Source organism: Mus pahari, chromosome 5 (genome assembly GCF_900095145.1).
Source record: "Mus pahari chromosome 5, PAHARI_EIJ_v1.1, whole genome shotgun sequence".
NCBI classification, from domain to species: Eukaryota; Metazoa; Chordata; class Mammalia; order Rodentia; family Muridae; genus Mus; species Mus pahari.
The window spans coordinates 93,372,185-93,387,032 of record NC_034594.1 but is presented as its reverse complement, the minus strand read 5'-3'; the positions used below and the strand labels follow the sequence as shown (position 1 = coordinate 93,387,032).

Genomic DNA, 14,848 nt, shown 5'->3' with positions numbered 1-14,848 from the left:
GGGAGGGGACTGGAAGGCCGTGACAGCATACTGCCACTGTGGTTTCCTTCTAGCTGCAGCTGGAGAAACACAGACATTCCCAGCCAGCAGACTCTTTCTGAAGACAGCTTAAGCATATTAACAAATGCTTTAGATAATAAAAACAGATTAATCCCCAGAACATAAAGGAGCAGAGAAAAGCTACTGAAAAGTACACAAAGACGCACTGAGGCCTGACTTCTGGCCACCTCTGCTTCTGTGTGTCCTTCCTCCTTGTCTTTAAGGTCATCAACTTTACTACTCCCATCCGCAGGCCTTATCATCTCCCCGCCAGCCTGTAAATAACACTCAGGGCAACCATTTCTTTACTTTCTACCCATGGGTGTAAGCTAACAACACAATTATAAAATGTCCTGTTTATGTGAGTTACCATACATCAGTAATAATTACACTTTCCAAAACATAAGGGCTTACCTTTCCCAGTGGTCATGTTGTCAGGATGTGGTACCAGATAAGAATGCCCTTCTCACAGCAGCTTAGGCATCAGCAGACTCTCCTCCCACACCTTCTGCAGGAGAAGCACTGTGACAACTGCCACCTCATTCCAAAATAAAAGCCTAGACTGTCGCCCTGAGTTTTTCACAGCGGCCAGGGAGGGGACTGCCTCTGTCTGTCTTCACTCACGGGTTATAACAAGAGTCTTTACAGCTTATTCATTTTGCAAACCAACTCTCAGTTCCCTTAAGAAACTCCCTTTCCCTAACTACAATATACCTTCAAATAAGAAGCAACCTCAGTCTCACATGGACATGATGCTGGCAGTCCCTGCTGCTTACTCTATTGCACTGTAGAGAGGCAAGATTTTCTAGGCCATATGGAGAGGGCTTCTCAGCACAGCTCAACACATTTGCCAGCCTGGCAGCACAAGGCCCACCTATCTGAGTTTGGAAACACTTTCCTAAGTGTTTCCTCTGAACTCTCCAAGCCTGTGAGATGCACAGCCTAGTAAACAAGCAAGGACAGAATGGGACCATTATCTACCCGAGCCACTTATCCAGCACCACTGCCTTTAAAGCTGTGTGAGTGGATAATGGAGGGTTGGCCACTTAATAAAGGTTCGCCTTTAAATGAATGCTTTGTCCTGGCCACGCCTGGCAACATTCCAGGCCTTACCTAACTTGCTCATTGAGCTCATCAGTGGTTTGTCTCCAGGCTTACAGGGAGTTCTGACTTCCATCAAGTTTAATTAGGTAACATTTTGCAAGTTATTTTCAATAGTAAAAAATGTAAGGAAGTCTGCATTTCACAGCAAAATGATAGCCAATGTATATTCGTGTGTGTAACAGATGATAAGAGTTATATAATCATATATATATTATAATCAATTATATATTATATATAATATATATTATCAGTTAACTGTGTGTGACTTTCTCTCTAATATTTTGTTCTTTAATTTAACTACAGACTACAGCATTTCCAGAGATTTAATCAATATGAGGCGTTCTAGATTCCCTCATTAACATGTTCGCTTTTCTTGGGAAACAACGACACGTAAATTTTCTAACCAAATTATGTCCAGGGCCTCATGTCAATCAAACACAACTCAAGACTGTTTAATGGCTATGGATAAAGGACACTGACTAGTCCCTAATTAATGCTCTTTCACTCTGAGAGTCTAATTCGCCTGGAAGCACAGCACATCTGCTTGATTAAAAAAAAGTACACAGAAAATAATTTGCTTTTTGAAAACCATGGAAGGAAACACTGTAATTTGTGTTTCAAGGGGTTGCTAATTATATGGAGATGGGAAAAGAACAAAAAGATACATCTATACAACAACAACATATTTTTAATGCCCATATTTTTTGCCAGACAAAACTGAGTCTTTGGGTAGCTTAGCAACAAGGAAGCATTGCGTGGAGATGAAGCACCCACTTCAGACAGAAAGCACATTCTACATGACTACTTGGCTATGTCTTTATTGCTAATTTCAGTCACAACCGTATTATACTCACAAAGGAATGTAGCCCATTGGTTTCACAGAATATAATTTTAAGTATGTCAAGACATAACCCAAGGTGAGCCTTATCTGTTCCTTAAAGCTATTACCCTTAACACTAGTAGTTTTATAAAAATGTGTTTATGATAATTATTTTCAGTCCCTGCGCTTTAAAAAAACAAAGAACAAAAGCCATGAGAGTAGGGGGAGCAGGACAGGAAGATGAGCCAACAGAGCCAGCAGAGAAGGGTGAGAGAGCTCAATGGGGTACGATCACATGTACCAGATACATGTATGAAATTGTCCGAAAGTTAAACAATTAATCTTTACAAAACAAGTTTATCCAAGTTAGTGCTAATTTAGCGCTTCAATTTCTGACTGAAACTAGTTTCATTGTTCATAAGTAACAAAAGTAAACATGAATTCAATGTGATCAAATATTACAAATTTTATATACTACCACAAAGGAGAGAGGACAACCTGTACAATGGGAGGGGGTCCTGTAAATTATTTATATGCTAGGAGTCTTATTATCCATGAGTCTAAAAATAATTCATATGGTTCAGTCATGAAGACTTAAAATAGCACAATTTAAAAATGAGCAAAGGCCTGGGAAGTGGTGGTGTACATCTTTGATCCAAGCACTTGGGTAGCAAAGGCAGGTGGATCTCTGGGAGTTTGGGGCCAGTCTGGTCTGCAGAATAAATTCTGCAGGGCTACAGTGAAACCCTGTCTTGAAAAGTGATAGGTAGGTAGATAGATAGGTGTTAAAAAGTAAAATAAAAATTAGCAAAAGGGTCAGTGGGATGGTTCAGGGGGTGAAGGCACTTGCTGCCAAGATTGACAACTTGAGATCAAGCCCTGGAACTCACGTGGTGGGAGGGGAGAACTGACTCCAGAAAGTCATCATCTGACCTCTTATCTGAACGCCATGGCGGGTGTATATTCAAATAAATGTGTTTTAAAAGTTACATGTGGCAGACTGCGTGGAGTATTAGGTGCACCAATGTGTCTAGTGATTCCAGCACCAGTCTGACTGCCACATGACCACTGCCAGAGAGCTGACACTACCATGTAGAAAACACGTTTAGAGTGATGAACCAGGGTCACCTTACATCAGTGGCTGTCAGAGAGGAGACTGTGCAATAACATTCCCACAGAAGCAAGCACCCAACAAGCTACTGATTCCAGCACAGTGACTCACTTGTTTGAGATAAGGCAAACACTAGCTGTGTGGTGACTGCAATGACAGCTGGCAGCAGATCCCAGGTAGAGGGCAAACATGAAGCAGCTAATTGGAAATACAAATAGCTACTATGAAATTTCTGTGGACAGGCTGTGTAAAAGAATTGCTAGTTGTCTTAGTTTGGGTTTCCAGTGCTGTGAGCACACACCATGACCAAGGCAACTCTTGAAAAGGACAACAATTAATTGGGGCTGGCTTATAGGTTCAGGAGTTCAGTCCATTATCATCAAGGCAGGAAGCATGGCAGCATCCAGGCAGACATGGCACTGGAGGAGGTGAGAGTTCTACACCTTGTTCCAATAGCAAACAGGAGAATACTGTTTTCCAGGCAGCTAGGAGGAGGGTCTCAAAGCCCACCCATACAGTGACACACTTCCTCCAACTTGGCCACAGCTAATAGTGCCATTCCCTAGCCCTAGCATATTCAAAACCACACTAGTATTTCCTACACATATATACCAAGAATGCTGAAATAAGGCCACTTGGTTGTTGTACAATAGCAATTGGTATAAAGAACAAGGTCTTAGGGTGTACAAGCATGGCCCTGTAGGTTACCACTGGGCATCTAAAGCCAATGCAGCAAAGGCAGTTAAACAGAGTCCACCAGCTTCTTTGCAAACCAAAAATGAAGAGAAGAATCATCTGCCAAATGATTTCAAAGCATCAGGAAGAGAAGCTGGAGTAATAACAGATAAAATCCTCCATTCGGGATTCTTGCAGAAGTAGAGACTGATAGCTTGTCGCTTTAGCAGAGAAAGACAATCATTTTCACTAGTGTACTGATCCATGGTGCTCCCTATAGCACTGCAGAGGCCCTGGGTGGAAAGGCGAGCTGCTGCTGCTGCTGCTGCTTCTCCTCCTCCTCCTCCTCCTCCTCCTCCTCTTCCTCCTCCTATTACTAAAGACATTAGAACCCCATAGAAATAAAAAACGTGCTTTGGGGAAAATGTCAATGCATATTTCAATAATTTGAAATAGTTTTTTTTTTAAATCACAAGTATGAATTTATTTTCACACAGTATTCATTTTATGTTAGAAGTAAGTTAGCCTACCAGCCTACAGGCAGCCAGCCAATCATGCTGGGCACTAGCTCCATCTAGGCACAGTGCTAAGGGCCCTGTACACCATCTCCCTGTTCTGCAAATCTTCCTGGGGTGTTTCATTCCTCAAAGAGCAGCAAGCAGGCACTGCCAAGAATTTACTTGCACCAGGTTGCAAAACTAAAGAATGACAGAAGACACACAGGAAGAGTATTTACCCACTTCAGTTCCCGGCTAGCTGCTCCTGACACTGGCTACATGTCTGATTGGGGACCACACACACTCACACTCTGGTCACCTCGGAGCAGCACTCATCGCATCCTAACACTGACCACACACTGATACAATTTCAGATCAGGAACCTGAGTGACACAGACCACTGAAAAGATACTATTTTACAGTCAGCTGGGGTAAGGCCTCTGTTTATGAGCCAGGCCACAAGACTGGGCATGATGGTGCATGCCTTTGATCCCAGCACTTGGGAAGCAGAGGCAGGAGGGATCTCTGTGAGTTCAAAGCCAACCTGGTCTACATATCAAGTTCCAAGACAGTGCTACACAATGACAATGGGCAGGGGGTTGATTTAGAAATTTAGCATGGATAGATTGTACCTATTGGCTAAACACTAAAACCATTGTTCTATGCAAGAAGTCAAACAGAAAAGCCAAATGTCCATGCTAGACAGACAGAAAGTAGGTTTCCAGGGTTTATGAATATGTGTGCTAATTGACATGGGGTTTTTTGGAAGTAATAAAATATCACAAAACTAAACAGCAGGATGAGTGTATACTTTTTGACATTTAAAAAAAAATGAACTGCATATTAAAAAGTATGAATGTGCACCTGAACACAAGTATACCCTTATAAGCATGTAATCACACACTCATACATGAAAGTGAAGTTTCAGATAGTGAGTTGAATGTATTTTTAACATATGATGACATCTAAGAAAATTAAATGCAACAGCTGTTTGTAATTAAAAAGAAACAAATAAGAACTACTTCAATTTAATAAGGGTATTTTTATTTTTTTTAAAAGATTTATTTATTTATTATATGTAAGAACACTGTAGCTGCCTTCAGACACCCCAGAAGAGGGCATCAGATCTCATTATGGATGGTTGTGAGCCACCATGTGGTTGCTGGAATTTGAACTCACGACCTTCAGAAGAGCAGTCGGTGCTCTTAACCGCTGAGCCATCTCTCCAGCCCAATAAGGGTATTTATAAAGGGTTGATTTTGGTTTTTGTTTTGCTTTTTGGTGTGTGTGTGTGTGTGTGTGTGTGTGTGTGTAGGCAAGACAGAGAGAGAAACAGAGACACAGAGGGGGAGGGAGGGAGAGAGAAGCAGGCAGACAAAGAGAGATAGAGTATAAAGTGATAAAGTGGTGGAGCTAGAGAAATAAGTTGTGGTGTTCCCTGCAATCTCTGTACACTACACTCATGCAGTGCCTTCAGGAGCCAGAAGAGGTCATTAGATTCCCTGGAATTGCAGTCACAAATAGTGCGAGCTGCCATATGGGTTCAAGGAATGGAATCCGGTTCTTCAGGCAAAGTGGCCAGTGCTCTTCCCCTTAGCTATCACTCCAGCCTCCAATAAAGCTTTTCTGGTTTTGTTCTGTTTTGTTTTGTTAACTCACAATCAACTACTAACACTGTGTCAGTGGTGAAAGAGCGAAGAGCCAAAGCTGCCAACCGTGTTTACACTACCCCACAGAGCTTAAGCCGAGGAGAGAGGAAGACAAAAGGAAGACAGACGTGAAAGAAGCAAGTGTTCCCATGTGCAGATGGCATGACTGCCTATGGTGACAATCCCACAGAAGCTACGAAAGCCCTAAAACTAATACGTACATTTTCTTCAGTCCCTGGTGAAAGAGGGGCTTACAGACTTACAATGAGTAGAACATCAACGACAACATGCAGCCCAGGACAGTTCAGAGAGTTATCGCCCTGGGAGTTACTGAGGCAAAGGTTACAGGTGGGAACATGCTTTACTGCACTGCCCTTGCGTGTCTGCACACCAGCTCAGAGTTCAACAACTCTAGCAAAAAGACGATCATGCAGCTTGGTTTTGGAGGGTTGGAGGGTTAGTAGTCTGATTGAAGACTACTGGTGAGTACCTGAGCTCTCAAAATTACTGTGAAGGGGTTATTTAGGTTAGGAGTCCAAAATGTTTAAAGATTGCATTCATGGCACTGTATCCTTTTAAACATTTTAGCTTTAATAACTTTAACTACATATAAATATATGTATGCTCTCCCCAAGTTGTGCACATGTGTGTGTGTGTGTGTGTGTGTGTGTGTGTGTGTGTGCGCGTGTGTGTGTGCGCGTGTCTAGGTTTGGATATAAAGTTTCTTCCCCAAAGCTTGTGTGTTGAACATTTGGTAAGTGAGATAGGGCTTTGAAGAAATGGCTATTATTGAAGGCTTTAACTCCATAAATGAATTAATCCACTGGTGGATCCACAATATGATGGCATTATTAGGAGGTGGTAGCAATGTCAGACACAGCAAATGTAGTGGAGGCTTCAAGAGAGTTTCAGCTAAGCTTTTCTCATCGTTTACGGCTTTTACCATAGACTCCCGAAACAACTGTTCTCATACTCGAACCTACCCCTAAGCCCACATATACCTGCAGACAGACACGCTGTGCTAATCAGCTTTTTATTGTTCTAAAAACTGTGGTTGGTTTGTTTGTTTTTAAGACAGGGTCTCACTGTACCACAAACTGGACTGGAAACCATGTCGTAGCCCAGGCTGACCTCATATTCACAGCAGTCCTCCTGCCTCAGTCCCTCAAGTGAGAGAATAACAAGAAGCGCAGGAGTTTAAAGGAGGAGTCTTAGTTTAACCCTGGATTCAGAGAGTGATGCACAGCTGGGTAGCTGACCTGACATGTGAGACAAAGAACGCATCATGGCAGGGAGGGCACAATGAGGTAAGATGGCAGCAAAGAAGCAGAGAGGGGGTCAGGACGAGGCCAGGGACAAGGTGCAGCTTTTCTAGGCACATGCCCCAGTGACCTATTTCCTTCAATCAGACCCAATCTACTACTTACTACCACCTCCCAACAATAGCACCAAATTATGAATCTTCTAATGGATCAATCCATTCAAGAAGTTGGAGTTATGAAGATCAAACCATTTCCCTAAAGCCCCACCTCTGCACACCCAAGCCGACACACTGCCTTACAGGGCACACTATATCACTTCATATCCACACAAGACATACACACATACACACACAATTGGGGAGAAATATTTTAGTAAGTTTGGAGACGGTATTTACATACAGGCAAGGAGAATTCAATGTTGCCGCCAAGCACCTGGAGCTGCCCAGCTTTGGCACTTCTTCTGATTTTTAAATTACACTTCACATATTCTGCAAAACCCATGGAGGATATATAGTCTCTTCTAGGTAAGGCTCCAGTCATGGACTCTGTCTTACAGTGACTATTCTCTTCTGCCACAACTACTGTTTCTTTTGTTGTTGTTGTTTTAAAGATTCATATTTATTTATTTATATGTATGTTTGTATGCCTGAATATCTGTACATATACCAGGTACATGCAGGTATCTGAGGAGACCAGAAGAGCACATCAGATCTCCTGGAATGGAGATAGGGGCAGTGTGAGCATCAGATGTAGGTGCTCAAACTGAACGCAGGTCCTCTGCGAGAGCAGCACCTGCACTTAACTGCTGAGCTCCCTCTCTGCAGCCCCAATGATTATTGCTTCTTACCCTGCACTTTCTTGATGCTGATCATTTTCCCATTGAAGAAGCAACACAAACTAACCTGAATATACACATGGAAGGAGAAGCTTGTCTTTAGCACTAACTGGATGCCTCTGCCTCAGACACTCCAGTACCCACTGGAGACTAGGGCAAGACTCAGATGCCATGGCTTTGGTCCCAGTCCTACTGATGGCAGAATCTTGGAGGTGATAGAAAAGTATACATATAAGTATAGGGTTTGAGCAACACACATTATACAATTACAGGAAAATGGGCTCTAAGAAAATGTAGGGGTAAGGAGTTCTGTAGTCAATGGCTGAATTATGTTGTTACTTATTTTCCTTCAGTAATATGATTTTTATAATTATATGAAAACGAAATGAGTGAGATGGGGACGCATGCCTATAACCCCAGCATTCAGAAGACAGGTAGGGGGATCAGAAGTTCAAAGTCATTCTGGGCTATATACTAATTAAGTGCAAGGCCATCCTGAGCTACATCATTAGAACCAAGACAAAACGACACACCTTAAAGGAGAAAATAATTTAGGTCACCAAGTAGTCTATAAAATCTACATTGTCCAAATCCAAGGTCCTCAGGATTATCAACGGAAGGATGATAAGTACACAGCAGGAGGTGAGCAAAAGCCTGGAATCAGTTGTCTGCTCTGCCCTGATACATAAAAATCTTTTATAACCTCAAGCTATTCAAAATGTGAAGGTGGGCTCTATGAGCCTTTGTTTGTTAGCTTGTTTTAGAGACAGGATCTTTCTACATTGCTCCAGCTATCCTGGAATTCACTATGTAGACCAGGCTCACTTTGAACTCACAGATATGAGACAGAAGCCTGCCTCTGCCTCCTAAATGCTGGGATTAAAGGAATGTGCCACTGCACTGAGCCCAGCCCTAGCAATTCCTAAAGAGCTATTGGGCTGGGGAGATGGCTAGGCCAGCCGGGTTATCTGTGACTCAGTTGTGCAGACCTGAGTTCAAATCTCCAGAAAACACAAAAAAGCCAGAAAGTATAACCTCCTGGAAGCTGAGCTAAGTAGCCCAGAATGTGTAGTGGGAAGCAAGAGACCCTACCTTGTAGAAAGTGAAGAAACAATGTAGAAAGTGAAGACCAATACCAGAGGTGGTGCTCTGATCTCCACACAAGCACTGTAGCATATGTGTGCCTGAATTCACACATATACACATTACACTTACACACACAAAATACTTTGTTGACAATTTATTCTTGGATGGCTTTTCATTCTCACAATAATTGGCTTCTGTATTTTTCTCCTTTGGGGAATCACAAAAGTTACCCATTTGTCTTCAAATATCATCACAAAGTATAATGAAGGCAAGCAATGTATAGTGAAGAGGCATAAATGGCAGGCCACAATTCACATATCATGGTCCTTTCCGTATTTATAGAACAGTATGTATCACATACCTAGCACAGGCCAGGGATTCTCATGAAGAAATGAGCTATGCTCAGTGGGAATACAGTAAAAAGAAGTACAGGAAATTCAACAGAGACCCTACCACAAAAGTAAGCAAGCATCTTAGAGTGAAACTACTAAGAAGAATCAAACAGTGGGCCAGAGGTCTCTGGAAGCCCCTGACCACAGTGTTCTAGGTGGCCTCTGGTATGACAATCAGGATGGCTGAGGGGAATGTGGATTATATTGTTAAATCATCATGTGCTATTTGAGCGTGTTCCCAGAAGCTGGCTCTGGAAACAAGCCTGTGTCTCCCACTTCAGGCCCAGGCATGTTTCTGCCCAGTGTCCTCCGAGCCCCCTTCGCTTGGGTTAGGCTGGCCCCGCTGACACTGTGACAGTGCAGAAAGAGCACAGCAGACAGCCCAAAAGTAAATACTGAACCCCTGAAAACAGAAGGCAGGCTGTTCCTAACAGAGGTTGCTACTGTTTATCCCACAACAGAAGAGTGCCTGCAGTGGCAAAGAGAAGCCAGAAGGTTCAGCTGTGGGAATGCTCAGCCTCGGAGAGAAACTTCTCTTGGGAACTCTAGCTGACTGCCTCAACTTTCCAGTCAGCCTCTGCATGATGTTGTCAGCACCTGGTCTGATGAGGTCATCGTCTTTCACTTGGAAGCCTCACCCAAGGCGACATACTGCTCTGCCTGAGATTCCCTTTGTGAACTCCAGATGGCTGCCACGCTAATAGGCTCTAGCTGGCTGGTCTGAGGATGTGATTTGATGATGTTCACCATAACCTACTATTTATCCTTTTACTTGGATTGTTGTACATTTAATAAACTTACTCATTTACAACAGAAAATAGAACTGTTATAGATCACTCTCCAGACCATATGCATCCCAAGAAGAGAGCGATAATGATACCAGGTGATCGGGGTTTCAGGAAGTACAAGTCTAAGCACAGAGATGTTAAGAAAGGCCCAATTTAGCAGGCTGGCCACTGTGATGGGAGCAGAAAGAACTTTCTGAACGACACCAGAATAGGGTCAAGGTCACACTACCAGTCTGGCTATGGGATGAGATGGGTCACTAGCATCACCTTAGTTGCATTCTAACAGGATCACTCTGGCTGCTAAATGAACACAGGTTATAGACATGGGGGAGGAAGAGGAGCCAAGCATAGGTCCCCATGATGCCAGGACAGCCCAGTGTCACTGAGTCTGCTCCAGCAAGTTAGAGGAATGAAAACAGACTAATGGGTTTAATCTGTTCTAAAGGAGTAGATGGAAGAAACCTAACTTTTAAGACCTCAAAACCTCTACTGAAACCTTATTGAAACATCTAGTATCTGTTTAGAAATATCAAAAGCATTACTGCCATGAAATTGAAAAACACAGAAGTGAAAACTGGTTTTCCCACTTACCATTTGCAGACTGTATCATATTTCCAGACTTTTGGACTTCATCAAATTTTGTAAAAATGACATTCAACCTGTTTGAAAACAAAATAATATATGCAATATCAATCATCACACTTATGATTACCGACCACTGTTGATTGCCCAACACCTTAGTTTTATTTCTGTTGGTGTGATAAAACACTCTAACAAAAGCAATCCAGGGGAGAAACAGTATAGAGCTCCCAATTCTAGATTACAGTCTATCGCTGTGGAGAACTCGTGTTGGCAGGAGTCACCCTGAAACAGTCAGTCACACCCACAGTCAAGAGGACAGAGAGAGAATGGACACACACACACTCATATAAAGATCCAAACCCAAGAAAATGGTGCCGCTCATAGTGGGCAGGTTTTCCCACTTTAGTCAACATCATCAAAACAATTCCCCACAGACATGTCCACATGCCAAGCCAGTGCTGACAGATGTTCCTTGAGATGCTCAAGTTATTCTAAATTGTGTTAAGTTGATAATTAAAACTGCCCAGTACCCCAAAATAATCAATGATAAAAAAAACTCTTACCCAGAATTCTAACTCCCTCAGCGAGTAATATTATTCAATAAGAACTGAACACCATCATGGGTTTAACGACTCAGTCTGAAGACCACACTTGGGGCTGAAGTACTTGCTGCACAATCACGAGGACCTGAGTGAGTACCCATGTTAAAAATGGTTTGTGGCCATGCACACACCTGCAACCCCAACACTGTGAGGGGTAGGAAACAGAAGGATTACTGGGTCTTGTTGGCCTCTAGCTTAGCTTCAGGTTCAGTGAGAGAGCCTATGCTAAAGGGAATGAGGTGAGAGTGATAGAATAGAATACCTGATACCATATTATGGGAAACAATTTTTAAATTTGTTTTAAACATTCGCATTTCTCATGCAGGCTACCAGGTACCTTGTATAAAGCTTTCATAATGCACTACTTTCAGACTACAGACTTTCCCGGACTTATGCTTAATTCTAAATGTTATAAATAACTCCTTCTAAAAACAAATGTAACTGAACATGGTTCAGCTGGAGAGAGCTACACAGCTCTTCTTATAACAGATTGTCTCACATTGACATTGAAATGTAAGCAAAACTACTGATGAGTCCACACTCCATCCTAGCTGAAAACAGAGTAAGTGACAGGCGGCGAAGTACCACCCCTACAGGTGAGAGAGCAGAGGCTCCCCGGCAAGACAGTCGGCTCTGAGGCACGGCACCCAACATTCAATCAGCTGCCACCCACTTCAGGACTAGGCTAGTGCTTTCTTAAAGGCTTGCCTTCCCACCCTGCCTTTAAGAGCTAGCCATCTCATACCCACATCTTTTCTTAATCAGAAGGAAAATTCCTCGGAGGCTGAGATGGGCGCTCCCTGTTCTCTTGGTAACAGTGCGGAAGGACATCCCGAGAGTCACATCAGGCTATCAGGGAGCTGGTACCCAGCCATGTTTTTTACTTCTACCTGGAACACAGAAACTTTGCATATTCTGCTCTTAGGGGACTTATCTTCTTGTTCATATAACAAATACTGGGGTGTCCACTGTCAGTCTAGCTCAGAGCTAACTAGATGCTGAATTTGAAGGTTGCTTCCCTCTAGAGTTAACGTCTAAGTAACAGGCAAGCCAAAGATACAACTGGCAAAACAAAGGGGTAAACCCACCCGTCACTGGGCCTTGCCCCTCCCGTCCCACAGGAGAGAGATCAATAATCTTTTCAAAGCTCCCAGGTCTCACATACACCTTCAGAATCCTTCCCAAATTTACTCCAGTCCACCACTACCCACAAATCAAAACGGAGACTGAAATAAAAGTCCAACTGCCACCTCAGGGCCAAACATGAGTAAAACTGTCACTCACATTCAAACCAGTGGTTACTAAGATCCAGATGCCTTAGTGTCAATTCTTAAGATGTTCCCATCACCTTCCTTTTTAAAGCAACAAAGATGGCTTAGATGGCTGGGCAAGCCCATAAATAGCCTCATTGCGTGGGCTACCAGGGTGTGCCCTGACTTGGGTACCACTTTATTGTGTCACAGCCACACCCTCTGCCATGACAGGTCCATGACAGAAGCTTACAAGTTAGGGCAGAGGTATCTCTTTCATCTGGTTGTCTCTGAAGTTTCTGGAAGAGTCCCAGTCACAAACGGCACTTGTGAAAACAGTACTGTAGGCCCTCTCCAAGGGGTGAGGTCTATGCAGTGTGGTCATTTCAACCACACCCTATGGACTCAACAGCTAGGTGGAAGAACACCCAAAGAAAGAACACTGTTCCTAGCACCTTTGTCTTCACCTACAACTCTAGACAGGATGCCCTTTTTGTCAAGGTTACACTCCCCCATTCTCTGCTCAGCAATGCCTTTGCTGGTCATGGCTCCTATCCTGGTGTACTGGCTAGTGTGTGTCAACTTGACACAGCTTGAGTTATCAAGAGAAAGGAGCTTCAGTTGGGGAAATGCCTACATGAGATCCAGCTGTAAGGCATTTTCTCAATTAGGTTCCCTTGTGGGTGGTGCCATCTCTGGGCTGGTAGTCTTGGGTTCTATAAGAGAGCAGGCTGAGCAAGCCAGAGGAAGCAAGCCAGTAAAGAACATCCCTCCATGGATTCTGCATCAGCTCCTGCTTTCTGACCTGCTTGAGTTCCAGTCCTGACTTCCTTGGTGATGAACAGCAGTATGGAAGTGTAAGCTGAATAAACCTTTTCCTCCCCAACTTGCTTCTTGGTCATGATGTTTGTGCAGGAATAGAAACCCTGACTAAGATACCTGGTTATATCTAAGAGACCTGCATCCTGGCTGTGGGCAGCTTGAACACCAACAAAGCACTCCATAGACACTCAAGTACTGCCTTTCATCTGCTAACTTTGAACATAGCAATTCAAGAGACAATTCTAAGGACAGAGATGTTCAGAATAGTCTAATTTAGCAAGCTGGCCAGTGTGACAGGAGCAGAGAGAACTTTCCGAATGACATCAGAATAGGGATCTAGGCCATATTATCTCTGGCTAGGCATCTGAGATGGGTGATTAGCATCACCTCATTTGCATTCTGGGTCTAGTGCACTGGCTGTTTTTGTCTATCAACTTGACACAAGCTAGAATCACCAAAAAGGAAGGAGCCTCTCTTGAGTTGAGGAAATGCTTCCATGAGATCCAGCTGAAAAGTGTTTTCTCAATTAGTAATCAGTGGAGGAGGGTAGTGCCATCCCTGGGCTGGTGGTCCTGGAATCTATAAGAAAGGCTGAGCAAGTCATGTGAAACAAGCCAGTAAGCAGCACCCCTCCATGGCCTCTGCATCAGCTCCTGCCTCCAGGTTCTTACTCTGTTTGAGTTCCTGTCCTGACTTGCTTTGGTGATGAATAGCAATGTGGAAGTATAAGCTGAATAAACAAACCCCTTTCTCCCTAACTTACTAATTGGTCATGGAATTTTGTTGAAGCAATCGAAACCCTAAGTAAGACACCTAGTAAGGTACTACTTCTGTTACATGAGTTCTATACATTGAAAGTGACACTCAGAACAGAAAACGAACCTTTGAGGGTGTCTGCTATTTATAGGCAGGCAGAATGGCTTCAGTAACTCAATCAAACTAAACACCTGCATTAGGTGCACATAAGATATAGAACCGCAAAATGATAAAAGTGCTGAATGTCTCAATACCAATACCTTGCAAAGGTGTGGGACATTGCAGTGTTCTGAATAGGAGTTGCCCCATAGGCCCATATCTGAATACTTGGACTCCAGTTAACAGAAATGTTTGAAACAGATTAGGAGGTATGGCCTTGGCGGAGGTGTGTCGCTGGGGATGGGCTTTGAGATTTCAAAGGCCCATACCATTCCCATTAAACTCTGCAAATGTAAGCTGTCAACTTCAGTGCCATGCCTTCTGTCTTAGTCAGGGTTTCTATTCCTGCACAAACATCATGACCAAGAAGCAAGTTGGGGAGGAAAGGGTTTATTCGGCTTACATTTCCATACTGCTGT

At 43.3% G+C, this 14,848-nt stretch overlaps 1 protein-coding gene across 41 annotated transcripts in view; it reads right to left on the bottom strand.

The window, feature by feature from the left end:
* The window catches only part of Clasp1 (cytoplasmic linker associated protein 1), a 219,805-nt gene that overhangs the window by 118,633 nt on the left and 86,324 nt on the right, over positions 1 to 14,848 (bottom strand). For 40 of the 41 annotated variants that reach the window (XM_029538538.1, XM_029538549.1, XM_029538540.1 and 37 more), the window contains one exon: positions 10,850 to 10,917. In XM_029538538.1, coding sequence (XP_029394398.1) covers positions 10,850 to 10,917 — 68 coding nt within the window. Of the gene's footprint in view, positions 1 to 453; positions 935 to 10,849; positions 10,918 to 14,848 lie in introns of those variants that run through there. The other variant, XM_029538572.1, reaches the window with a different exon arrangement.